The sequence below is a fragment of the Trichosurus vulpecula genome, chromosome 5 (assembly GCF_011100635.1).
Source record: "Trichosurus vulpecula isolate mTriVul1 chromosome 5, mTriVul1.pri, whole genome shotgun sequence".
Taxonomy (NCBI): domain Eukaryota; kingdom Metazoa; phylum Chordata; class Mammalia; order Diprotodontia; family Phalangeridae; genus Trichosurus; species Trichosurus vulpecula.
The window spans coordinates 168,986,703-169,013,106 of NC_050577.1; the positions used below are offsets into that span (position 1 = coordinate 168,986,703).

Below are 26,404 nucleotides of genomic sequence, written 5' to 3' on the forward strand. Positions count from 1 at the left end.
CTTGACCCTTTGGTGAACTGATTGAACTCTACATTGTCCTTTTCTCTTGAAACCCTACCCATCTTATCATTTCTCCAATTGAGCCCTTCTGAACCTTAGCCTTGGATTACTTCCACCTTTCTAGTCTTCACTCTTATGTGTGTGCGGCTGAATGAAGGTAGAGAGAATCACAAAACCATTCTGCCAAGGTCCACTACAAATTTATGTTACATGACCTCAACTGGGCCCTCACTACTGCTGAGCAATGCACTACTTATACCTTCCTTAACAACTCCCTATCCCATTTTCCACAGTGGCTCTTCCAAACCTTTTCATCCATCCTAAAACCCAAAATCTTTAAGCGGGGAATCTGATTAGAAAGCTATTCTAATTATAAAACAATTAGTAATACATACTTGAACTTTGGTGATAGAAGTAAGAATACAAAGAGAGAGGTGGGAGAAAGAAATACTGAGAAATTTGAATTTGGAGGACTTGGCAAGCATTTGGATGTGAGGAGGCATGAGATATGGAAGGGTCAAGATTTAGGAACAGAGTACTAGAAGAATAGTAAGATTAGAATGAGCAATAAGTTTTTGAATGAAGATGTCATGGGAGAATAAAATTTAAAACTGGAAATGATTTTAGAGATAAATTAGTTCAACTTCTTTATTTTACAAATGAGGAAACTGAGACTCAAGGGGATGAAAGTTCTTGTCCAAGGTCATGCAGATTATAAATGACAGAGACAGAGTTCCAGCTCAGTTCCCCTGACTCTAAATCCCAGTGTCCTTTCTTCTAGATCATGTGAGTTTGGTTCTATACATTTAAATTTGTCTCTTTGATTCTCAGATGGAAGTTAGATCTGGCACCCAGAAGAGCTGTCACAGTTGTATATACTTATTTGAGAAGCGTATACTAAGGGTGATGATTGAAGTGATAGGAGTAGATGAAGGTTCCAAGAAAGAAATTGAAGAAAAAATGACTCAATAGAGAACCTTTGGGACATTTAATTTTAGGAGGTGAGAGGAAAAAGAAGAACCTGGAGAGTAGAGAGAGGAGTATATATAGACAGAGGACTGAATATGAATATTTAGAAAATTAATAGATAGGAATAAGAAAAGCACATTGTGATGGAAGGTCAGAGTAACCACTTTAAAACCATTTAAAAAGTTGTAGGGAATTCAAGAAAGATGAAGACTCAAAAAAATCCAATTGCTCCTTATCAATCTCCTCTTGACATAGAGAACAACTTGTAACAACAATGTGGCTTGCTGCTACTGTGGCTGTGTAAGACCAGTAACACCAGCACACAGAAGGGCTGCCAACACAGGTTCTTTGATCTGCTTTTCTAAGGAAAGCAACCTTAAGGGGAGAACAATCTCACTTTAATCAAACATACATATATCATTCACTTAGTTCAGGGGGAAAAGCCAGCATCCTGAACTTTAGAGCTAATACAAACAGAAATTACAAACAGAGACAATACAAACAGAGCAAACACACACAGTTATCAACAGACAAGCCTCTAGCTGCCTGACCAAAGAATTATATCGTTACCAGAGAGAAAGGCACCAATACCTGGGTGTAGAAAGGTGGGGGTTGCGGGGGAAGTCTCCAGCGGCTACCGAGCGTCTCAGACTGGTCAAATCACAGGACAGCTTTCCAGTGAGTGAAAGCCCCAAACAAAATGCTAACCTCTGAGTTTATATAACCTTTTCAGGGTCAAAGGGTGTCACAACCATGAGATGCAAACCTATGTGAACTAGAGTTTGTTGTTTCTTAAGCAGCTCATCAAAGACTCCCGGATTTAATCAAAGAAACAAAGGCCAAACTCATCAAAGGCACTTGATTACTTCAGTCCTCCAAAAGGGAAAACAATAAAAAAGTCCCACCTTAATCACCAATACACAACTTCAGTTACCAGTTATTCTGGTGCTTTTTCTAACAAAATGGCTTAGCTAAGAAATTCTTGACTTGCCTTAATGATAATTATATCCTTCAAAAACTGGAGAAAATGAGAAACTACTATGCTCAATATGATTCTGATCATTAAGGAGGAAGTGATTCTTGGAATAAAATTGATGGAACTTTGGAGGGAAGTACTCACATATCCTAAAATAGTTAATTAAGAAGAAAAAGCTGTTCATAGACTGATAAGTTTGTTCAAGGAATCTATCAATCAACTTGGATTTTAAAAGACATGAATAAAAGGGGGAAACATGAATAGCTAAAAAAAAAATGATGAATAAAGAGAAAAGTATGGCATGGTCCTGTTATTACAAGATTCAGAGCACTAAATATCAGAATACACTGCCTCTAGAAAGGAATGCTAAGGACAGCAAAAAAGGATATGTATTTTTAAAAAAGTCATATTGAGGAAAAGAAGAGTATCAAAGAATTAATAGGACTAGTTGATGGGGACTGGAAGAAGATAATGGACAGTGAAGAGAAGATAAAAATACTCAATTCTAATTTTCCTTCTCTTTATTGTGCCAAGTAAAATGAAAATTTTGCAATGGAAAATAACTAATAAGGAATTATACTTAAGGTAAGGAGATAAGGTAAACTTATTGAAAGAAATGATAAAATCTCTGAGTTGTACATCTATAATCCTATGAGTACTTCTAGTGAGCATAGCTGTAATTGCTTTAAAAAAAGCTTTTCCTTACATTTCAGCTAAAATCTACTTTTCTACAATTTCTAGGTATTACTCTTGCTTTACTCCTCTGAGACCAGACATATCCTATATAATATCTTTTACATATGACAGTTCTTCAGATCATAGAATTTCAATGTTAGAAGGGAATTTCAATGTCATATAACCCAACTCATTCATGAAAAAAGAATATCTATCTATCTATCTATCTATCTATCTATCTATCTATCTATCTATCTATCTATAACTAAAAGGCACTATAGGCATAGTAGATAGGGCATGACACCTAAAGTTAAGAAGATCTGGCTTCCAAACTACTTCAGATAATTAGTAGATGTGTGACCCCTGGCAAGTCAACTTGCCTCTATACATCAGTTTCCTCATCTGTAATCAAGGGGGTTGGATTCAGTGGGCTCTAAGGTTCCTTCTAGCTCCAAATCTATTATATATTACAAAGATCTTATGATAAGTGGTCATTCAGTATTCACTTAAAAACCTCTAATGAAGGTGAACCCACTATTTCCCAAAACAGCCCATTAATTTTTTTAGATAGCTTGAATTTCCTGGAAGTTTTTCCTTATATCAAAACCTAAGCCTGCCTCTTTAGAGCTTTCACTCATTGCTTCTTCCATATAGGAGTACTTCAGTTATAACAGAGCTGTCACGTCCACTCCAACCAACATGTGTAATCTTCGCTTCTTTCAGTTTAGCATTCCCAGTTTTTTTTTTCAACTTATTCTCATATGGCATGGTTTTGACATCCTTCACCAAAGTCCTATGAATTCACTCCAACTTTATATCTTTTTAAAAAGTGGCATCCAGAAGTAAATACAGTATTCTAGGTGTGATCTAATTAGCAAGGTAAAGCAGAATAATTATGTCCCTAGTCCCTCTCTTAGTGCTATCTAAGATCACATTAGAGATAGTACTTTATTTTTGTTTTTGCTTCCATATAACACTATTGCCTTTATTGAGCTTGCAGTGCAATTCATTAAAAGCCAAAGACCTTTTCCCCCAAATTGCCTCACTATCCCCCCATTTTGTACTTGAATTAAAAAATAATTCCACGTGTAAGACTTTGCATTTGTCCCTATTAAATTATATCTTACTAGATTTGGTTCAGTACTCTAGCTCAAGATCTTTTTAGAATCAGATTCAGCTATCTTAGTGTGTTAGTCATCTCTTCTAGGTTTGTGTCACCTTATAAATATGTCACCTGTGCTTTCCTCCAAGTTATTGATAAATATATGAAAGAACAGAGGGTGAGATAGAGATTTGTAAGGTACTCCTTACAACGGAAGTCTCTGTTAGAGACTTCTAAGTTGCATCGGAGTTGTTAGTGACTGCTCAGTATTATCATCTAGAACAGTTTTCTCCAACTTGTCACCAAAAATAGCATGAGAGACTTTGTGAAATGATTTGCTAAAATTAAAATATGGTCAAAGAACATGAGCGCTTTTCAAAAAAGATAAAGATGGTCAATAACCACCTTAATTCAAAATCAATAATAACCAGAGAAAAGCAAATTAAAACAACTACATGCTGGCAAAGATGGGAAAATTCATTGTTAGAGGGGCTTCAGGAAGAGAAACGATAGTTTTTTTTCCATTCGGCCACTTCCCTGCTTATCCTAGAAGCTTTAATTTTGTCCTTCCATAAGCTTTTCAATTTCAAGTTAATCAAAGTTATCTATTTTATCTTTTGTAATTGCCTTTATCTCTTGTTTAAGAATATAACCCCTCTCCCTATAGCTGTGAGAGGATATGACCAATTTCTCTTCTAATTTTCTTATAGTATGATCTTTAATGTTAAGGGTTTTTTTAGAATGTATTGTGGAATATGGTATAAGCTTGGTCCAGACTGCTTTTAGTTTTCCAAGCAGTTTTTTTAAATAAAATAAAGATTTTTTTTTTTCCCTAGGTAATTTATGTTTTCTACTTCACCAGACACTGGATTATTGAGTTCTATTGTTTTTGATTCTCCATTGTCTAGTCTCTCTATTTTTAAACCAAAGCCAGATGGTTATGATGACTGCTGCTTTATAATATAGTTTGAGTTCTGGAAGTGCCCTTCTCTCTTTGTCCCTACTTGTTTTCACAATCCCCTCATATTCTAGATTTTTTTTCCAAATGAATTTTGTTATTATAAAATTCTATAAAGTATTCCCTTCATAATTTGATTGCTGTAGAATTAAAAGTGTAAATTACTTTTGGTAGAATTCCTGTTTTTAGTATATTGGCATGGCTTTGCCGTGAAGACTGAATAATCTTCCAGCGATAAGTTGTTCTTTATTCCTTTAAGGAACACTTTGTAAACTGAATTTATACAAGTCTTATGTGTGCTTTGGTAGGTCGATCCCTAAAATGTTTTATGCATTTTTTACTTTTCTATTATTGCTTCTCGGTTTTTTAAAAAAAATAATCATATAAAAATGCTGTTATTTTTGAGGCTTTACTTTGTAGCCTGCAACTTTGTGGAAGCTGTTGTCTTACTAGTATTTTTGCTGATTCCTAGAGTTTTCCATCCCTGTAATCAGCAGTTGTTGATTTTTTTTCGTGTCCAACACTTCATGACCCCTTTGGGTTTTTCTTGGGAAATAGGGATTTTATCTTCTCTTTACATATCTTTATGCATTTACTTTCTTTCTCTTGTCTTACTGCTGTAGCCGACCTTTCCAGAACTATATCAAATAATACTGGTGCGAGTGGGTAAACTTGCTTTCCCCCGTATGTATTGGGAAAGGTTCGGCCTTGCCCTGGTTGCCATGGCACTTGAGCGGCCAGCTTGGGGCGTCATGGGGCCTGCTGGTGGTGGGGCGGCCCTAGCTGCGTCGTGGCGTCCTGGTCAGTACCGCCCTTAGCAGTAGCTACAGCGGAGGCTGAAGAGCACAAACGCATCAGCGGAAGAACTGGACTGTTTGGCGGAGGCAACTGCACCATGCCTGCGGGCGGCACTGCGAGCATGGTTGGGGCAAATACTGTGAGCGTGGTTGGGACGGGTACTCTGACCCTGGTTGGGGCTGGTACTCTGACCATGGTTGGGGCTGCTTTTGCTGGACCTTCCCTCTACCGCCTCTACTACCAGACCACAGGACATGGTAGGTCACTAGTAACTGATCGTGCTTTAGGCCCCGTTGAGACTGTGATATCTGTTAAGGATTGAATCATTAAAGTCACCTGTAGTGCAGATATGTATGCAAAAAATTTTATGCAGCAACAAATGTAAATATTTCTGAGTCTGTGTTATCACGAAAGATTGCATTGGCATTTTAAAAAAAAGTTAAGATTCTTACTGACAAACCAAGCATGGGAAATTCTAGTACCATTTGAAGCTGGATAGTATTTTAATGAAATACAGTGCTTCTCTTTTGAACAATAAAGGCTTAATCCTCAAGAAGTAGATATAACAGTATTTTTCTTCATTGATACTGAATTTGAAGATCCAAAAATGACAAAAGTTGATCTGATCACTCCTTTTTACACATTTTTCAAGGTAAAAAAAGACATAAATTGCCAGTCTCAGATTATAATTGAAATTGGAACTACCTTTCCTTTCCCCTTTCTAAGTTTTCTATCACAGTTTTATGATTTTTGAAAAATCATGTTATCGGGGCTATTTGAAAGAAGAATACTAGTGGGAAAAGTTTTTATTTTAAACTAGAATAAAATGTTTTTCTCACAAACTAGTTATGTTATCCTTTAGAGACTACAAGTATAGAGATACTACTGAAAAAAAGTCTTCGTGTAAATTTCATGTTCAAAACACATTAGCATATTTGTAAAAAATAACAATCAAATTATACTCATTTTGGGGGGTGTATGGCAAAAAAGAAAAATCAACTCAGTTCCTTAAGATTACAAGTATGGAGCTGCTTTTAGGCTTAAATCCTGTGCTAATGGTATTTGTGATATTAAAAAAAAAGTCTCTCCATGTCTGTACTTTGTATAGTTTTTAGCATAAAAGATTGAATTTAGTGAAGTGATATGATGTGGCTGTTCTGCAGTTTTAGAAATGGAAGGTACTTTATATAAATCATCTCATTCAACTCTTCTATTAAAGGTGAAGATGCTGAAGCCCTAAGAGATTGAATGATTTGCCTAATATATTATAACTAGCTGTATATACAGTTAATGGCTTGAAGAGTGAGTAGAACCCAGATTTCCAGCTAGCTTTTCTATTCTGCCATCATGTTTATCTTGAAATACATACATTTTGTTGCTGTTTTTAAAAAATCTGCTTCTGCGCTATGCCCAAAGGGCTATAAAACTGTGCATACCCTTTGATCCAGCAATAGCACTACTAGGTCAGTATCCCAAAGATATCATAAAAAGAGGGAAAGGACCCACATGTATAAAAATATTTATAGCAGCTCTTTTTGTGGTGGACAAGGATTGGAAATTGAGAGGATGCCCATCAATTGGGGAATGGTCTGAACCAGTTATGGTATATGAATATAGTGGAATACTATTATTCCCTAAGAAATGATGAGCAAGCAGATTTTGGAAAAGACTGAGACAGCTTACATGAACTGATGCTGAGTGAAGTGAGCAGAACCAGAACACTGTACTCAGTAACAGCAACATTGTGCGATGATCAAATTTGATAGACTTAGCTTCTCAACAGTGCAAGGATTTAAGACAATTCCAAAAGACTCATGAAGAAAAATGCTATCCACATCCAGAGAAAGAACTATGGAGTCTGAATGCAGATTGAAGCAAACTGTTTTCCCTCTTTTTGTTTGTTTTTCCTTTCTCATGGTTTTTACCTTTTATTCTGATTCTTCTTTCACATCATGACTAATGTGGAAATATGTTTAATGTGATTGTACATGTATAGCCTGTATCAGATTGCATGCCATATTCGGGAGGGAGAAGGGTGAGGGAAAAATTTAGAACTCAAAATCTTCTAAAAGTAAATGTTGAAAACTAAAATAATCTAAAAAAAAATCTTCTGTGACAGGTACATCATTATTCAAGTTGAATTAAAAAGAAGCCTGGTCAATCAGTTCCAAAAGTATTGTTCCTAAATACTTTCCCTAAAACAGTGCCATAACTGAAAATTAAGAAATATTTTTCTACTTTTATTTGGATTTTTATTTAAGGCTTCAGATCTAGTGGCCTACACTAATTTATAGGCCAAACTACTACCCTACAAAGTTTGTTGAAAATGATTTACTGGGGCAGCTAAGTGGTGCAGTGAGTAGAGCGTTGGCCCTGGAGTCAGGAGGATCTGAGTTCAAATGTGATCTCAGACACTTGACACATTTACTAGCTGTGTGACCATGGGCAAGTCACTTAACCCCAGTTGTCCTGCCTTCCCCACTAATAAAAAAAAGAAAAAAGGAAACGGTTTATTCCATATCTGCACAGAAGCAAAAGGGTTACAAAATCTACTCTGGGTGAAGAGCAAATGCAAGATTTGAATTTCAAGTTCTTTAATTTTTTTGCCTATTACAGTACAGTTGCTGTTTTATATTACATTGCAATGCTTATATATTTGATTTTGAAGTAATTGGTTTGAAAACAATACTCTGACAAATTAAAAAACAAGTGTATTACTATTTCTACCAGATTACATTTACAGTGAATGTTCTAAACACTTGGATGCTAACATCTCACTGTATGTGTGGTATTGTGTACTTTTTCTTGATATCAAAGACTTGTGAAGGGAAAGGTTCTAGCATATTTCCCACTGCACATGATACTTGCTTTTGTTTTTAGATAGATGCTTTTTGCGATATTAAGAAAGGTCCCTCTTTGTTCTTTGTATATCTTTTAGCATAAAAGAGCGTTGTATTTTGTCATAGGCTTTTTCTGCATCTGTTGAGATGATCATGTAGATTTGGATGTTTCTGCTTTTGGTATGATTATGTTGATTCCTAGTGATGAACTTTCCTAGTATCCCTAATATAGATTCTGCGTGATCATAATGAATAATTTCCTAGATAATTTGCTGTAGTCTTTTTGACAGGATATTAAAATTTGTATTTTTGAGACATTGTTCATTAATGATATTGGCCTATAGCTTCCTTTCCATGTTTTATATTTCCTTATATTTTTGGTTTTATAAAAAGATCCTGGTAGGGTACTTTCTTAGTTTTTGAGAATAATTTGTGATTTATGGATGCTGCCTGTGCTCTAAAAGCTTGACAAAATCAGGACCAGGAGTTTTTCCTTTGGTAGTTTGTTTATAGTCAGATCTATTTTGAGATAACTTAGGTTTTTTGAGATCTCTGACTGGTCTTTTGATAGCTTGGGGAATTTATATTTTTGAAAGTATTAGTGTTTCTTTTGTTTTCTTAGTTTTTTAACATATTGCTATGCTTAATATGTTCTGATTACTCTGCATTTTTTTCTGATTTTGCTGTACTCTTACCTTGTTTATTTGATATTTTTATTTGATTTTCTGCTGTCTTTTTAATCAAATTACTTAAGGGTTTATAAGTTTTATCGGTCTTTTTAATGCAACAGCTTTCAGTTTTATCGTTACTACATTTTTTGGTTTACAACATATATTTCCCCTCTAATTTTTAATATCTCCTCTTTTGTGCTTATTTTATGTTTGCTTATTGGCTTTCTGATTTTTAAAATGCATTATTTAATTTATTAACCCTCTCTTTTTCTGTTTTATTAATGTATGTGTTGTACCAGAAGCGAGCGAGACACACCACAGAGTATAAGTTTTAAGTGGAGAATTTATTAGCCGGCGGCCATCGGGGTACGGCACCACAAATCAATGGCAAATGTGTTGGGGTGATGGCTTGGCTTATATAGGATATGGGGGTACAGAGTAGGGGGGAAGAGGAACCAAGGTCCTGGCTGATCAAAAGGTTCAGTCAGGTTATCTTACTAGTGGGATAATCTCATTTACATTCCTTGGTGGAGTCACAGAGTCCCAGGGATATCTCCCAGGAAGGGTCTGTCAAGTTATCTCTCAGTTGGGATGGTCCTATCTATTGACATTCCAGGAAGGAGCCAAGGAGTCTCAGGGATATCTGCTAGACAGGATCTGCCAGGTGGGATGGTCCTATCTATTGACATTCCAGGAAGGAGTCTCCGGATCCTAGGGGGCTTGTCAGTAGCTAGGGGTTACTCAGGGGTTCCTTATTTTCCTTGTATTACATATGTTTGTAAGGATATGATTTTTCCTGATGACTGCTTTTGCTGAATCCCAGAAATTTTGTCATGTTGTTTCATCATAATCATTTTCTTTTGTATAGCTATTAATAGTTTCTGTAATTTGTTTTTTGACCCTCTCATTATTTAAGATTTCATTGTTAAGTCTCCTTTTGTTTGTCATTCCTCAACCAAACACTATTTTTACTGTGTTGTTGTCTCTAAGAATGCATTTACTATATATGTCTGCCTTTATACATTTGTTTGCAATATCTCTGTGCCCTAGTAAATGGTCAGTTTTTGTAAAAGTTCATGTAATGCTGAGAAATATTTATACTCTTTTGCTTTCCCATTTGGAAGACATCATAAGTTTTAACTCTAGTTTCTCCAGGCATTTGTTCTGAGTTCTGTTCCCTATTTTCCCTTTCGTTTATTTTCCTGTTAGACTTAACCAAAACTGAAAGATGAATGTGGGAGTCTTCTGTCATTATTGTGTTCCTGTCTGTGTCTTCGTGTAGCTCAAATGTTTCCTTTATAAATATGGATACTAACACATTTGGGGCATGTATGTGTATTACTGTTATTAGTTCATTGCCTATGGTTCCTTTCAGCATAGTACAGTTTCAGTGTTTATCCCTTTTTTTAATATTTGTTTTTGTTTTGTTAGATACCATGATGGCAACTCCTGGGGTTGTTTTTTTTTTTGATTTACTTGATTCATAGCAAATGTTTTTCTATCCTCTTTTGTATATGACTTTTTTAAATGTGTTTCTTGCAAGCAGCAGATTATAGGGTTTTTTTTTATCCAGTCTCTTTTTGATTTTATTGGCTTGTTTAATTTACCTAAAATTATGAGAGTTAGGTTTATCTTTTCTTTCATTGGCTCTAATATTGTTTTGTTTTTAAGTTATGATTTTTTTTCACTATTTCTGATGTAAACACAGTTCTGTGTTCTTTCATTTACTTTACCTTAATCTTTTTAAAGATAGCTCTGTTCCATTTGGTTTTCTTCTCCTCAGACGTCATCCCCTCCTCTTTTGTTACTCCTTTTTCTTTGGGATTTAGCTTATTAGTTCCTTTTTTATCTCCTGCTTTTATCTGGTTATATAATTCTTCCCCCTGTTTTCCTCTCTCAGTCAAGTCAGTTTACCCTTTTTTCCCTTCAACTAGTCCTGTTCATTAGATTTTTAAATTTCGTTTTTTTGTTCCCCTTTGCCAAAAGGATTTCTCTTACTCTCTTCATTTATTTATGCTCTCTTTCTGTCTACTTTAGATCCTCATTATATGATTCATGACTCCTATAATTATCTGGTATCTCTGTTTTCTCTGTATTCCTAATGCTGTCAAAAATTCCCAAGGGTAAAGCCTACATCTCCCTTCACAGGCCATCTTTCTTCATCTAGTGGAGGATTATCAGTTGAACTTGCTCCTGCCACCAAGCAAGGAAGGCATTCTTCCTTTCCCCCTTTTTGTCAAACCTTCCTCATTTCTCTTCACTCACTCCCCTGTAACTGCTCTTCTCTTTATGGGATCACATCTTCCCTTCATTGCTAGCCCTAGATTTGACCCTGGTACATCACACATTCCTTTCTATCTCCCTGCTCTCCTGATCTATTTTTTATATTTCTCTATCTCTATGTATCTCCTCTTATGTTATAATGTAGTCTCATGTAAAGACAATGATTTATCTCTAGGCAGTGTTACCAGGTTCTGTCCATAATGCCCCAGGTATGCCTCTTTTCTTTGATCTCCACAGGACTTTCACCTTCACCACCATCTCCTTGTGTTTTGGTCTCTGCCGTCACTCTAATGCTGTTGAGGACCTTAGCTACTGCATATGTTCACTCCTCTTGCATTTTTGTTGTTTGGGGTATTTGAGAAGCAAATAATATCTTCAGTAGTAAACTGGACATCTTTTTTCATTTATAACATCCATCTTTTTTCATATATCGTTTAGCTTACATTTGCAGGGTACGTCACCCTGTGCTGCATTCTGAGCTCCATTGCTCTTCAGAACACATTCTACTCTCTCCTGTGTTTTCTAGTAGGAAAAGAATAGTCTTGTATTATTCAAATTTCCTTTCCTTTGTATTTTAAAATCTTTCTCTTGATCTTCCCACCAGCAGAACTTGTTTCTTAATTGAATTGTTAAATTTAACCCCAGTGTGTCTTGGAGTTTTCAGCCTTGATTTATTTTTTCTGGAGGTGACTTTCAGTTGGAATTTCATTTTCTTGGTTTAGGAGTTCTGGGTCGCTCTCTTCTATAAATTCCTGCATTGTGGTGTTAAAGTTATTTTTCCCTTTGTGTTCTTCTGGGAGATCCTGGATCCTTAGTTTGTTTTTACACATTCCTTATTTGAGGTCATATTTTGCTTGCATAGTCTTTGTTTGCTTCTCTTCTTATTGATTGTCCTTTACTTCTCTATATTTGTGCTACCAGCCTATTTTTCTCCTGTCGGTTTTTTTTTGGTAAATCTTACTTTCACATTCCATTTTCTATTCTGCACATTATTTTTGTTTTATAGACCATAAATTCCACTCTCATAATTCTCGTTTCTCTTTTGAACCACTGAAAAATAGTGTTTCCTTTTCATGTTCCCACATTCCACAAGGTCCTTTGTCTTATCAGGTGTTGCATCATTTTGTTTTGTTTTGCAGAGTTTATTCATAGATTCCTAAACTTGTTTGTTAGATTTAGAGGCCATATTTCCTTTTGTTGTTATCTTTGGTAACTTTAGTTATCTTTGGTAACTTTAGTTCTCTCCCCCACCCCCATCCCCATTTTCCTCTATTTACTTTTAGACTCTGCCCCCTCTGGTGGTGGTTTTCTTGGAGGCTGTATTTCAAAGCATCTTAGCCTCCTATGCTGGGCAAGTTACAGTTCAGCAGCCTAGGTCTCTTCCGCAGACGATTTTTGGGTGGTCAGAATTATCCCCAGGTGGATTATTTTTTCTGTCAGACTTAGTAGAATATTATATAGTCTCCCTCCCTCCCTCCTTAACGTGTCCTATCCTGATGTCCTATCCCCCTCCCTCTGTTTCTTACTTGTCTTGCCTAGAACCAGCAGTTCAGAGACCTGGCATGCTAGTGTTGGTGAGGTTGTGCTAGTTCTATGGGATTGTCTACCCTGGCATTGGCAAGCATGTCATGCTGGCACTACAGGGTGGTCCTCCAGCACCAGAAGAACTGTTGCACCTGTAGAACTGGCAGTTCAGAGCTTTGCAATACTGGTTGTCAGAGCTGTGGCCCCCAGAATGTTTTGTTCTTAAAGAGGTGCCTCCTGCCATAATAGATTGCTGGTACTATCAAAGCAGACTTACTCAGCCTTGAGCCAGGGTCCCCATAACACTGGAAAGAAGGAGCAGTGACTAGGGTATAGGTTTGGGTTTTGTCGTAAGCCCTGACTTGTATGTCTAATCCTTGGGTCTGTTAGTTTTTTGTTTTATATTTGTTTTTTTCTAATTAAACTGTTTATTAAGTAGCTGTAATGGATGAGGCACTGTACTAGGCACTTACAGATACACAGATGGAAAATAATACTTCCTACCTTCCAGGAATTTATAGTCTGATGTGGGGGACATGACATGCACAAACAAGTACAATACAAGGTACAATGTGGTGAAGGCGAAATAAATCTAAAACATTAGAAAATGAGGGTAAGATCATTTTTTTACAGGAGGAATAAATAACTGATGTTCCTATAGTGCTTTTGGGTTTGCAGAGCCTCACAATAACCCTATGGTAGATACTGGCATTAAGCAAATAATGAAATGAAAGGCCCAGTGAGGTTTCACACTCCACTTTTCCTCATTTCAAGTCCAGCACCAATTTCCACCATGCCATATTACTCAAATTTTATCCTAGAGACAACAGAGAGCCACCACATGTTTTAGGCAGGTAAATAGCATGATCAGACCTGGATATTAGCCAGATTATTTGGCAGTTCTGCAAAGTACGATTTAGAGACCATAATACAAGAACCATGATATATATTTTACTTCTGTGAACCATTACTCTTCCCTTCTACCTTGATCCAAAAAAGATCCTGTGCTATTTCTTTGTCTCCAGTTTCAATCCTGTTGAGCAAGTGAGAGGGAACACTTTCACTTTTTCTCCTGGGATCGACAACACACATGGTAGCCCACAAAGGCATAGAAGTCACCCCTCTTCTCAAGTAGAACTGCCCTACACTCTGAGACAAGAGTCAGAGGTTGGCATGTCTCCAGGGACGTTCTTAGGGAGGAAGCAGCCAGTTACTGCACTATCCTGTAGATTATGTATGTTTATGATCTTCACTACCTGTTGTCACTTTATTCCAAAATAATGTTCTTTTGGGGCTCCTGCCTGGATTCTGAACAGCTGGTTTTCTCGAAGCTTAAATTGCCCCAGCAGCTCAGAGACCTCCTCTTTTGTCATGACAACATGCTCTGGATGTTGTACTGCCTTGAGTGTAGGAGGTGTGGGTGAGGGGTTCTGAGTGAACTCAGTCAGGGTCAATGAGGGTCAGTTCATGAGACTTTTTGTTCGTTTGTTTTGGATTCTAAGTATCATAGAGCATGAAGGCAGCTGTATAATTGCTTTAACCTTACCACATAATTTGTATTGGATAAGTTTGATAAGTTGTGGTCGTCAGAGAAAATGTCTAGTCCTCCATCATGTTCATGTGATCCAGTAGTTGCTATATGTTTATATATCTCTCATTTTTTAATATATTTCTACTTCTCTATAGTAAGCTTTATTCCTTGTTTGTAAAAAGACTTACGAAGAAAGGAAAGAAGCATTTCAATAAAACCAGGACCTTTAGGGGATTTGTTCTGTGAAGTCTGGATTCAGTCAAAGGTTCTGCATTTGGGGACCTAAAAGGCCACACATGGCCTTGAGGCCACACGGAACTAAAGGTATCTGTGTCAGATGTGTACAAGTGAAAAAACAGTAGCTTGGAGAGGATCATGGTTCTGGTCCATGTAAATATAAGGATGGAATTTAGAAACTGAGTCTTCCTGATTATAACAGCAACATACTTTCTGCTTATGCCATGTTGCCTTTCATTCTGTTCAATACTCACTTCATAAAAAGCTATGACATTGTATTTATTATCCCTTATCCTATTTTTGTTAGATGAGCAGACCCCACTTCCTTTAAAAAGAGACATTTTTCATTGGTCAGTTTAGTTGATCTTTCAATCTTTTATAGTTTCTATATAGTTGAGACAGCTTAATCAGTAGTGTTTGTTGATTTATTTATACCTTAGAAGCAAAATTGGAAACTAATACTTTATAATGGATGTCATTCCCAGCTCTCATTTATTATATGCCCATTATTAAGTCATGGTTTATATGCTGACTTTATCTTTTTTGTTCATATTATACTTTTGGTGAATTATTTATGTACCTTCATGCCTTTTTTTTTCTATTACCTATATCAAATAGTCCTTTAAAATCTTGTGTGTGTGTGTGTGTGTGTGTGTCTATACACACACACACACACACACACACACACACACACACACACACACACACCCAGCTTTGAACTCTACCTTGGACATTTTTCTATTTTGTTTGAAATACTCTGGGCAGATCACTGCTGGAATACCTGTGTGCCACAGTTTGGGAAGGAAGTTAATAAATTAAAGAGCATATAAAAGAAGGCAACTGGGGCAGTGAAGGACTCTTGAGTCTATGACATGAAGATTGTTTGAAGGAGCTGGAAGGCACCTGGAAAAAATTTGAGAGGGATTCGATAGTTGTTTTTGGTAGAGCGATCCCATGGAAGCGAGATTTGCTTTGTTCTGGTTAGCCAGAATGAGGGGCAGTGGGTAGAAGTTAAAAAAAGGAAAATTTAAGTTTGATGGGTAGAAAAAAAATCCTAATGAAAAGAGCTGAATAAGAGTGAAATGGGCTGTCTCTGGAGGTTATCAGTTATTGGAGGTCTTCATGCAGGGGCTGATGACTGTCGAGTGTGTTGTAGTGAGGGTTTTTTTCCAGGATGTTTTGGACTAGACAGCTGCTGAGTACTTTGCCAACTCTAAAATTCTGAGATTTTATGATTGTCTTTATTTGTAAAGGTTAGTTTAGATTTGTTCTCATCTCCCCCAATTAGATTCAAAAGCAAAATTGAATTCTACTTTATTTTTAAATGCTTAATTTATATGTTTACACATATTTTACATGTACATATTTTTATATTTATGTGTATTTTTATGTATACATATGTGAGAGGGTGGGTCCATGTATTTCTATGCGTAACACAATGAAACTGGACCTATAATTGACCCTTCTGGATACCATTACAACATTCTTGTTTTTTTTTCTTGTGAATGCCTTATAATAAATATTTTGGAAACAAAAAATATTACATTATTCTCATTGAACTGATTATAACCATAAGCTGTTTCATACTCTTTAGCATTGTTGTGACTGGCACTCCTGATGTTCTCTTTTGCTGTTTAGATTATATTATTTTGTTATTTTAAAATTATATCTCTCATTCTTCAAGGGAATACTTGTTTTCCTTATAATAATTACAACATTTTAACTCTACAGATTCGGAGCAGGATGCAGAGTTTAAACTTGCCCAAGAACGGGCTGAAATAGTTGCCAAATATGATCGAGTAAGTATCTGTATTTACTTTTTTTGTGAGTTTAATTTTATCAAAAGTTTAAAAATCGAAATACATTGGCCTAGAGAGCTTAAATGCCAAGAACAGTTTATTTATTTATTTCAAGTAAACATTGAGATTATCTTTTTTCTTTATTGTTTCTATAGTTCATATTCAGTAGGGTTTTTTTTTTGTTTGCTTTTAGATCTCCATTGGTATAAGCCTCCCCTGCTAAGGAAACTTTCTTCACCAATGCAGATGGGCAGTTGCTTTGCAGCTTAGTCTGAGAGAGCTGCCTGGTGACACTGAGAGCTAAAATGAACTTACTCAGGGTAACATAGTCAGTACCACAGGCAGAACCTGGATTCAAGGTCTTCCTGACTCAGGACCAATTTTCTGTCTCCCATGCTGTGGCTGCCTTTCATACATTGTATGGCATCCATTTTTTGTTTTAGTTATTTTAAAAAAAAACTTGTAAGTGAAAGATTTTGCTTTTTTAAAAGTCAGAATTTTTTCAATAATATGTGATTATATATACAATAATGTATGCACATTCTGTACAACTGTGTATAATACATATATTATGTATAATTATGTTACATAATTATACATATATAATGAAGCATTATGTATGCAATAACTTATAATTCACTAATGTATAAATTTCATCAATATTTTACCCTTTTGCTAATAATAATTACATATATACACAAAAATTCCTGGTGGTTCATCTTTACTCCCTTTTGCATTTCTGTTTTGTTATTTATTCTGTTTGGTCATTGCTGTAGGGAAGCTGTTGAGGAATTTCACTCTTCCAGTCAGTCAATCAGCAAACTTTTCTTAAAGCTAGGTACTGGTACAGGTTACTGCTGAAGATACGAAAGAAAGAATGAATCAATTCCTACTTACAAGCAGCTTACAGCCTAATGATGTCATTTATTTACTTGTCACTTATTTAATGTTTACATTTAGGAGTATAATATTCTGCTTCTTCTTATACTCACCTCCTTTACTAGCTGATCGTTGGCCTTAACCAGGGAATCAGCAAGTTAGTATATATCAAGTACTAAGGATAAATGACAAGTGCTAGGATACAAAGACAAGCGTTAACAGTCCCTGCCTTCAAGGAGTGTATATTCTAACAGGAAAATAAGTATTTAGAAATTGTGAGATAATATAAAGTACTTAATAAATCTCGAAGCACTAAATACATTTCGCCAATCAGTAAGCATTTATTAAGTGCCTACTATGTGCCAGGCACTATGTTAAGAACTAGGGCTACAAAGAAAGATACGATCCCAGCTTTCAAGGACTATACATTCTAATGGAAGAGATGGCATACAAACACGCTAGATAGAGGCTGAATTGAAGATAATCAATAGAAAGAAGGCACTAGAATTAAGGGAAATTGGTGAAGACTTCATAGAGAAAGTAGGATTTCTAACTGAAACTTGAAGGAGACCAGGAGGCAGAGGTGAAGAGAGAAAGCATTCCAAGCATGGGGGACAGCCAGGGAAAATGACCACAACTAGAAGATTAGAGGTCTTGTTTGTGGAACAGCAAGGAGGTCATTGTTACTGGATCAAAAGTACATGGCAAGGAGTAAGATGTAAGAAGACTGCCAGTAAGAGAAGAGTAGCTTATAAAGGGCTTTGAATACCAAACAGAAGATTTTATATTTGATCTTGGAGGTGATGGGGAGCCGCTGGTGTCTGTGCTTTAGGAAGATCACTTTGGCAGCTGAGTACAGGATGAACTGAAGTTGGGAGAGAACAGCCAGAAGGCTATTGCAAAACTCTGTACATGGTGATGAAGGCTGAGAAGAGAAGGGAGTACATATGAGAAATGTTGTGAAGGTAAAATTGACAGGCCTTGGTAACAGACAGGATGTAGGAGATGAGAGTGTTGAAGATTTGAGAATGACACCTATGTTGTGAGCATGAGTAACTAGGAGGATGATGGTACCTTCGACAGTAATAGGGAAATTAAGAAGAGGGAAGGGTTTTGGAGGAAAGCTAAGTTTGAGATGTCCAGTAGGCAGTTGGGAAATGAGAGATTGGAGGTCTGTGGAGAGACTAGGGCTGGATAAGTAAATTTGAGGATCATCAACATAAAGATAGTCATTGATTCCATGGAAGCTGGTGAAATCCCCAAGTGAAATAGAATAAAGGAAGAATTCCCAAGACAGTGCCCTTTGAGATGTTCAAGGTGTAGTGGGCATGACTGGGATCAAGATCCTACAAAGGAGACAGAGGAGTGATCAGATAGGAGGAGAACCAGGATAGCGTGCTGTCAGAAAGAACTAGAGAAAAGAGAGTATCAGGAAAAGATGGTGGTCAGCAGTGTCAAAGTCTGTCAAGAAGGGTGAGGATTGAAAAAAGGCCATTAGATTTAATAATTAAATAACTTTGGAGAAAAGAGTAAAGTCAAATAAGTTTGGAAGCCACACTTTAGAGGGTTAAGGGAGTAAAGGGAAAGGAAGTGATGGCACCTATTGTAGATTGCCTTTTCCATGACTAGCCAGAAATGGGAGGAGAAATACAGATTGATGGTTGTTGAAGATAAATGAAGTGAGGGTTTTTTGAGAATGGGGAAGACATAGGCATGTTTGTAGAGATATCTCCCAGTAGACTGGGAGAAATTCAAGATCAGAGAGATGACAAAGGGAACAATCTACTGGATAATACTAGATGGAATGAGATCACTTGTGCATGTAGAATTATTTGCCTTGGCAAGAGGGGCCACTTCATTATGAGAAACATGGGTGAAGAGATGGTCCCAGAAGGCATCTGGGAGATGTGAGTTGAGGAGGAGGGAAAAGAGGAAGCTCTCTGCTACTACTGTTAACAGTATTTACTAATAAAAGCGGGTTTTCATTAAGTGATAAACAGATTACAAGTTCTTGTTGCCCTTATGCTACCTATTTACACTAATCTTTTGAGGGAAAAGACATTCTCCTATTTTTATATATCATTTAGATATGTTATTTTTTTCTAGGATGTGACCCTCTCTGATGTGTAGTGAAGGTCCTTTGTAACCTAACCTATGCTACTATCTCTAGAGCCCTTTATGTTCTTCTCTGTGTTTAACTTGGGTTTTTCTTACTGTAATTTAAAAGCAACTGATTATTATATGCTAAGTGTTTTCATCTTTAAACATGACCTTAACTATAAACATTCTGATTCTAATTATAGACTAGATATTCCCCCTGTCCTTTAACTTTTTTTCTTACAAACTCTTCGTAGGTCCAAAGCATATTGTTCAAATCGCTTATCAAAGCCGATTTTTCCTGGTTTATTTTTAAAATCTTAGAATAAACGATTAGGTAATGATATTTATATGGTAGTTAAGTGGCACAGTGGATATAGTACCAGGCCTGGAGTCAGGAAGACTTATTGTGAGCTCAAATCTGGCCTCAGATAGTAGCTGTGTGACCCTGGGCAAGTCACCTAACCATTTTTACCTCAGTTTCCTCATCTGTAAAATAAACTATAGAAGAAGTGGCAAACTACTCCAGTATTTTTGCCAAGAAAATCCCCCCAAAAGGAGTCACAGAGTCCAGTACAACTGAAATGACAGAACATATAAGAAGAATCAAATGTAACTCTGGACTTCCCGATATTTTACATATTTTGAGGCTACAAAATAATAAATTGAGATTATAACAGATTAAAAATCAATTTTTTTCAGAGTTAAGAATAGTTCCACCAAAATTAGTCATGAGGCATTACAGTAGTGATATACCCAGCTATTGTTACCTCTCCTCCATTATAGTAGTAATACCTCATGGTGACGGGGAGGTGATTTAGGAGTGGAGTGCAAGTTTTGACAGGCCCTGCAAAGTGGCATAGATTTTAAGAACAGAAACAGAAACTCTATGTGCTGTTTAAGGGCCAAGCTAGCTGTGCAGTGCTTGACCCCCTTACTTCTGTCTCTTAGCTTTCCTGACTTAGTTGCAAGCCTACTTTTTCAGGCTTTCACAGTCCTCCCAGCTTTCCCTACACAGATTACCTTTCCTCTATTCTGTATATACCTTCTATGTACCTAGTTATTGTAATGGTGCCTCCTCCCTTAAAGTGTGAGTTCTTTGAGTACTGGGCTAATATCTTTATATCCCCAGCAATTAGCCCAGTGCCTAGAATGTAGTAAACATTTGATAGATGCTTGTACAATTGGTGACTAGAAAAACTCATCACCAAAATGTTGAATGTGCCCCTTGAAGACTGTTCACTGAGGCACAAAGGGATTGTTATCTTAGCATTTCCATTTACCAAACAACAACAACCCACTTTAAGTTAAAAATTTTAATTTTAGAAATTAATTTGGATGGCTACTTTTTGCCACAAGCTTACAAAGTTGCCTAATATAGCAAAACCTTTGTAAAAACAACTCTGAATATTATTTGAAAAGGTTCTGTTTTGTTAACCCTCTCAGTGATGCCTTGGATTTCCGTCTCTTAATGTACTTCTCAGTAAGAGATGGATTGATTATTTGTTGATCCATAGTATATTGGTTCAAGAGCTGTAGAAATACAGATTTTTTTTTTAAGTTTGGAAAATCATTTTTATAAAACAGAAGGTCTTGATGAATTAGGTGGATTATGTTACTTTTCTCCAGCTGTTACTGTTGTCATTGGGAGTAGTTCCTCATATAAAATAACAAAGCACATAGATTATGGTTTCTTGAATGAGTAATACTGTGTAATGAAAAGACAACTGGAAATGATCAGGAAGACCTAGGCTAAAACTTTAGCTTATGGTTACTAACTGCATCACTGGCACATCATTTGACTCTCTGAGCCTGCTCATCTGTAAAATGAATATCCTTTTTACATACTATTTGGAAATGCATACCTCACAGGGCTGTTGTAAGGAAAGCACTTCATAAAATTTAAACACTATGGAAAATATATACTATTAAAATATAGTTAATCATTACATAAACATTCTTTTCCCTTTTCTTACCTTAGGGTCGTGAAGGTGCAGAAATTGAACCTTGGGAAGATGCTGATTACCTTGTTTACAAAGTCACTGACAGATTTGGCTTTTTACAGTGAGTTATACAGACTTAACATAGCTATTTAGTAAGAATATTTTTATGCAGTTATTGCAAGTATTGATTTGGATTATTTCGAGATAACTTGTAAAAATAATTATATGCAGAGTAACTTCTAAATGGACCTTTATTATACTTTTCAATTATAAAGTTCCCATGGTTTTTAGCCTTTCTGAATGAGCTGCTGTCAGGAGTAACAATTTTTATATGTCTTTTCTTTTATTGAGAAAAAATTAAAACTGATGAGTATTACTGATATTCCAAAATGAAATAAAATTAGGAGCATTCTAGTTTTAAAATTGTTATGAAAATTCATTTTATGCATTATAAAAATAACACTCAGCAGCTTTGTGGTTAGGTGTATGAAAAATGAATGAACCTTGTAAAGCATTGCTTTAAACTTCTCTTCATGGACATTAAGAAAAAGCTAGCTAAAGATTTATTGTACATGTGGGGGTTCTGATACAAAGACTCTAGAGTGTTCTTAAGAATTTAAAAATTATTAAAAATTATAGGTAAATGTGTTGTTAGGGTCTTTTTGAGGGGGAGGAAGAAGAGACTTTTATTATTCCTGTTCATCTTCATTTGACTTTAGTGGAGTTGAGATTTGATAGAAATTTTAACATTTTTCTTTTTGTTATTTTAGCTTTAATTGGTCTTTTTGTTGTTTGTTTGTTTGTTTGTTTTTTGCTTTATTTCTAGTAAATATTTTGGACATTGGAGGAATATGTGCTTTTAAAATGGGACATCTTAAAAGATAGATACTTTTCTTTTGTTATTCTTTTAGCATAAGAAAGAAGCCTATTAACACTGAAGTATGTGTTTCAGAATATCTTGCTAAGGCTAGAGAGTGCTGCCTTGCCTTAGGCACGTTTCAGACAGTAGAGTTCAAAACTCTTATTGGAATGAGACAGTTGTACTAGCTTTCATTCTCTCCAACTGTATTCTTTGAATGTATTGAATTTTCATTAGCTTCCTAATGTATTCTTTCAGTAAGCAGCAAAAATAAAAATAAAAATAAAGAAGCAAAGAAATGGATTTCAATCAAGAAATGTTAGATATTTCATTAAATTTCTTTAAATGAAGCTATTGATTTTTGCTTTAATTGCTAACTTGAAGTGAAAAAAAAAAACCTTTCTCTGGAGATGACCTCATAGACAGGATTATAGTTCATATTTTTCCCCCCATGGCACTGTGGGGTACTTAGAGATGTAGAACTTATTCACTTTCTCTGACGAATTTAAATGTTGCTTCCGGCCATTTCTTGGCTAAAGGACTATAAATAGTCTCCTTGCTGTGTTGGTTTATTGTTCTTCCAAACTGGTAGAATTCTGTCTGTTATCTTTTTTGATTGGAGTGGAAAGGATATCTCAAATACAGATATCAATAGAATAGCCTATAAAATACCTACTTTTTTCATTTAGAAGTGATCTCCCCTTGAATCTTAAGTAGTTGTCCCTACATCTGTACATTTTCTATTAACTAATCTTGTTCTGTTTGTATTATCATTATTCGTCCATATATATGTGTGTGTGTTTATGTGATATAAATGTGTGTGTGTATCTTCTATCTATTTATCTGTAAATTGTAAACTCTATGAGGCTGGAGACTAAACTTTGTATCTTCTTTGGTGCTTAGAGAAGTGTTCCACAGGAAACAGGTATTTAATAAATGCTGGTTGAACTGAATTGTTCAAGGTAATGTAACATTGCTTACTCAGCAATACTGAGGAGACATTATTTTCCTGTTATAATGTTATTTACTTCCATTCTTGGTAAGCTTTTGTTTCATAGATATATCTCAAACTTAAATTATCCCATAATGTAGACCAACATATGACAGTACACAGGTAGTTTGGTTCCCCAACAAAGTACAAAATGAATATTGAAGAAAGGAAACCAGACTGTCCTGTTGGTAAAACAGAAGTGCCTTTGTATATTGCTGAGGAATGAGGAGGTTTGTTTTAGATTTATTCTCTGCTGAAAGAGTTACGCTTAGAGAATGGAGATGTCATGTTTAAATATCTGGAATGCTTGTTTATAGAATACAGTTACCCGGTATTCAGTCTGCTGAACAAGAGATACTTACTCTTTATTGAACAATTGATAGTGCTTTCAGCCTAACAGGTCATGAGTTAAAAGATGGGAGATGAAAAGAGGAGGGAAAAAAGAAATTATTTTAAACTGAAATTATAACTAAAAGGGAAAATTTATCATACTAATTCTAAATTTAAAATTTCCAGCAAATTTTTAGCAGTTTAGTAATATATGTTTTTATAGTTGTGATAGACAACTTGAATAGATGATCATGGCTTACAGTAAACATTTGGCAAATCTGAAAAGCTAAGATCAAAACTTTATGACTAAGTCTTCAGAACCTTCTCTTTTGAAACTATTAGTTTAGATTTCATATAACATTGCTGACATGCTAAAACTTGTTAATTTTAAGATTCTGAGTTGAAGGAATTATTATGTTACTTAAGAGTAACAGAAATACATCATCTGAGTTAATAAAAAATTACAGATATTAAACTCAACGGTGTATTTCTTTTATTTCCTACTCAGTCTAGGAGATTGAAATCATTAAACAAGATTTGAGGTTTTCTTTTCAACTCATATAACATTTATTTTCTTTTAGTAAATTTAATGTAACCATTTATTGCTTGACCTAAAGCGGAGGTTCTTAACTTTTTGTGTATCATGGACTTCTTTGGTATTCTTTCAAAGCCTGTGGACACCCTTCTCAGAATAATGTTTTTAGGTACATAAAATAAAGTTTATTAGATTACAAAAGGAACCAATTCCATAGAAATATAGTTAGATCAAAATATTTTTAAAACTACTTCATGACCTGGGAAGGGGTAGTCACTTTAAGTGATCCTGATTTTTCTGTTTCATACCGTCGTCCCCAACCTTGCTTCTCAACTTCCCTTCCCTCCCCAAAGAAAAATAAACATGAGTAAAACATTTAAGTGGAACCATTTTTTAAAAAGTTCATGGGCTTCAAGTTAAGCTTGATGAAAAAGGGTAATGTATAGTGGTTGTAGTTCTGGGATAAAATTATCATCTCTACTATATCAGTCAACCAACAAGCATTTATTCTGTACCATTTTTTGCCAGTCACATAGAGTACAGTGGAGATGTATATTATTCCTAGTTATAACAACAGTAGCTGTGCATCTCTTGTATATCTGTAGGTGTGTAATTATAAGAAATATAATGGTATTCTTGAACATAAAATTGTATCTCATTAATACTTTCCCTCCCACAGTGAGGAGGAGCTTCCATACCACAATGCAGCAGTAGAAAGGGTAAGTTATACTCTATATTTATTTGTAGCTTTTATTCTGCACGTTTTATTAGGAAACCTTTCCTTATAATGCATAAAGTAATCATATCCATCACAAAGAATTTAAAGGCATCTTTGCTATTAAAAGTTTCAAAGATCATAGCATTTAGCCTTGTTTATATCACCTATGAATTAAATTTGAGATGAACAGTCCTTAAAAGATGTTAAGAGTTGGCATTGGAGCTTGGAAACAAAGTATGATTGTTATTATCAGACAAAAATTATATTCTGATTTTAAGAGAAAACAGGAGAATTAGGAGAAAGTAGCAGGTTTAATTTGAGACCTATAGCATAACCTGAAGATTTAGCTGAAGTTGGTCTTGTTCTTATGTACCATGTTCCATATACAAATGTAGATACATGTTTAAATAATATATATAGGTACATATGCATCAGATACATGATCTGTTCATTCAATCAACTTATTAAACTCTAACACTGTGTTAAGCACAGCAAGAGAGACAAAATTTAGATAAGAACTAGTCCTTGTTCTTATTCACTCATTCATTCAACAAATACTAAGTATTAACTGTGCTCTGGGAACTATACTGAATGATGAGGATACAGAAACAAAAATACAGTGCTTATAGACTAATGAGGGGTAAAAGCACAAAAACAAACTGTAAGATACAGTATTACCTAAGTACATTAGGGACATATAAAGCGAAGTGATATAGGAGACCTAAGGAGAAAGCTCATTAGCAACTGGGGTGAATCAAAGAAGGCAAAAATGGGGTATGTCAGTTTAAGAGCAGCTTTGAAGGATGTATAAGAATTGAGAGGTGAAGAGACAGAATTAAATATATAGCTCAATTTGAGTTAGTTTAGCAGAACTTTGTTTCTGTGATTTCTTGCTTATTTTTATCAACTCTTATAGCTGATAGAACCTGTTGATTCTTCAGAGATATGTAAATGGATTATTTCCTTGGGCACTGGATATCTACTTGACATTAGATACTTTAGAGGGAAGGTGTGGGTGTAATAGGCATTTATTATCTTAGTTTTTCCTCCTCTAAGACAGACCACGGGGTTGTAGTAATTGCTGTGGGATATCCCTATTGCTAGTTGAGCGTAGAAGATTTATTTGTGGGAAATGAGCAAAATCCAAAATCCTTGAGTCTGCCCCACCATGGTCCTATAACTTCCTGTTCTGTCTTCTGGAAGAGTAGCTTGGGAAGTAGCAACATTAAAATTCTATGTTCATGAAGCAATTTCCTGTGTTTGGAAGGATTTCAAGATGCTCTGTATTTTCATAGCTAAATGACTTTGATTTCTAAAGACTTTAAATTAAATGGCAATTGATTTCCCCAAACTGGATATCAACTTGCTATATTTCATGGAACAATAGACTGAGAATCTCATGCCCTGAGTTCCAGGCTTAGCAGTACCACTCACTAGCTATGTGACCTTGGTCTTTTTGAGGACTTCTTTTTTCTCATTCATAAAATGAGCAGCTTGGAGAAAAAGATCTCCAAAGCCCATCTTGGCTTTTCCCACATTGAAAATATATATTAAATACCTACTCTGTATAAAACATTATTCAAAATGCGAGTCTTCTTAAAAAGGAATATATTCTACTGTTTCCTTAAAATTACTGACATCTTCCATGTAGATTGACATGAATTTTTAAAGAGAGTGATATGGAGGAGA

General features: G+C 35.5%; 1 protein-coding gene across 3 annotated transcripts in view; it reads left to right on the forward strand.

The window, feature by feature from the left end:
* USP6NL (USP6 N-terminal like) overlaps positions 1-26,404 on the forward strand; it is a 221,286-nt gene that overhangs the window by 107,401 nt on the left and 87,481 nt on the right. For all 3 annotated transcript variants that reach the window (XM_036760376.1, XM_036760378.1, XM_036760377.1), the window contains exons 3-5: positions 16,296-16,363; positions 21,321-21,403; positions 24,677-24,716. In XM_036760376.1, the coding sequence (XP_036616271.1) occupies positions 16,296-16,363; positions 21,321-21,403; positions 24,677-24,716 (191 nt within the window). The remainder of the gene's footprint in view (positions 1-16,295; positions 16,364-21,320; positions 21,404-24,676; positions 24,717-26,404) is intronic.